General features: G+C 33.7%; 1 protein-coding gene across 1 annotated transcript in view; it reads right to left on the bottom strand.

The window, feature by feature from the left end:
* Positions 1–1,367, bottom strand: part of SCAMP1 (secretory carrier membrane protein 1) — a 69,120-nt gene that overhangs the window by 44,011 nt on the left and 23,742 nt on the right. The window contains exon 5 of the mRNA XM_008589312.1: positions 404–563. Within this exon, the coding sequence (XP_008587534.1) occupies positions 404–563 (160 nt within the window). The remainder of the gene's footprint in view (positions 1–403; positions 564–1,367) is intronic.

Below are 1,367 nucleotides of genomic sequence, written 5' to 3'. Positions count from 1 at the left end.
GTAAGAGAAAGAGAAAGAGCAAAAACACCCAGGTTAGTCATATAGTATTAAAGTGATGACTTAACTTCCGTGAGCTTTAATTTTTCAGTGACAGAAAAGCAGGAGCTCTTCCAGGTTTAAATTTCCATTCCAACCTATCCCACAAGAGAGACTTTACTAATTACCCTATTCCAATGAAGATTTTTAATTCTCATAAAGCTAGCTTACTAATAAATTTACTCAAAATCCTTTACCTCAAAATAAAGACAATTGTGTTAAGGGCTTAAAACAGAATTCAGAAGATTNTTATACTGTAATAAAAAAATTTGTTAATGAAAATGTGTCAATTTTCCCTTTAAGGCGTACTACAAATTATTTACTTCACAGGTTTTAAAAAGCATATTGTAAAGTACACACTTCTTACCTGAAAGCTCCGTAAAGTGGTCTGTACCAACAGACAAATGAACAAGGAGTAAAAAGCAAGAACCACAGGATACTCAATCCAAAATCAACCCCTCTTGCAGAATCAACACAAAACCAAGCCAAGCATCCAAAGATATTTAGAAACAGTGTTACAGCGTGGACTGTGGAATCAGAAAACAAAATAGAAAAGAAATGTTTACATTCAATTTATGAATTCATTCAACAAAAACTATACATGAAAAAAATATTTCTTAAGAGCAAGTGTATTCTACTCCATATTTCCATTTAGTATTTTTCAAAACACTACTATTTCTTACACATTTGACTTGAAAACAGAGTATACACAGGAAACGGAGTCCTAATACACTTTCTGTTTGACAAAAATTTTGTTGGCCCTCTCTTCCTAACAGACAATTACACAGCTAAACCAGAGAAGCACTCTCTTAAGGGCTTCATCCCTGAGAAAGAAACATATGATCTGTCTCTTTATCCAAGCTGTCTTTTGATCCAAGGGCCAAGAAGAAAAGTATTGCTTGCTAGGAAAAGAGCCAGGACTTGGAAGGAAAAAGATCCTACGCTCAGAACTATATGTTTAAAAAATAGGGCTACAGACTAAAAACTGGATTAAAAATACTAATACAGTAGCAATTTCCAGTGACTATATAGTCAATCTACAAGGATTATATATTCATCTTCACAGAGTTGTCCATTTTTTTAAAAGTCCTGAAAAAAATTGTTTTGGCAGAGGATTAAATTTATTTACCACCATCATTAATTAATAAATTAAATTTATTTATCCACCCACCCCACTCAAACACCATGACGCCTTTCAGCTGCTGTGGCAGGCCTTTCCTTTGATTAATACAAACAGATCTTGGCAGACTCTTCATATGCTGTTAATAATTGCTTTCCCAGACAGACCAAAAACTGAGTAACATCTAACTACACTATGATCCTAAAGAACC

The sequence above is a fragment of the Galeopterus variegatus genome, unplaced genomic scaffold (genome assembly GCF_000696425.1).
Source record: "Galeopterus variegatus unplaced genomic scaffold, G_variegatus-3.0.2 Scaffold5365, whole genome shotgun sequence".
Classification (NCBI taxonomy): Eukaryota; Metazoa; Chordata; class Mammalia; order Dermoptera; family Cynocephalidae; genus Galeopterus; species Galeopterus variegatus.
Note: the sequence above shows the minus strand (reverse complement) of the source record. Positions and strands in the feature narration are given on the sequence as shown.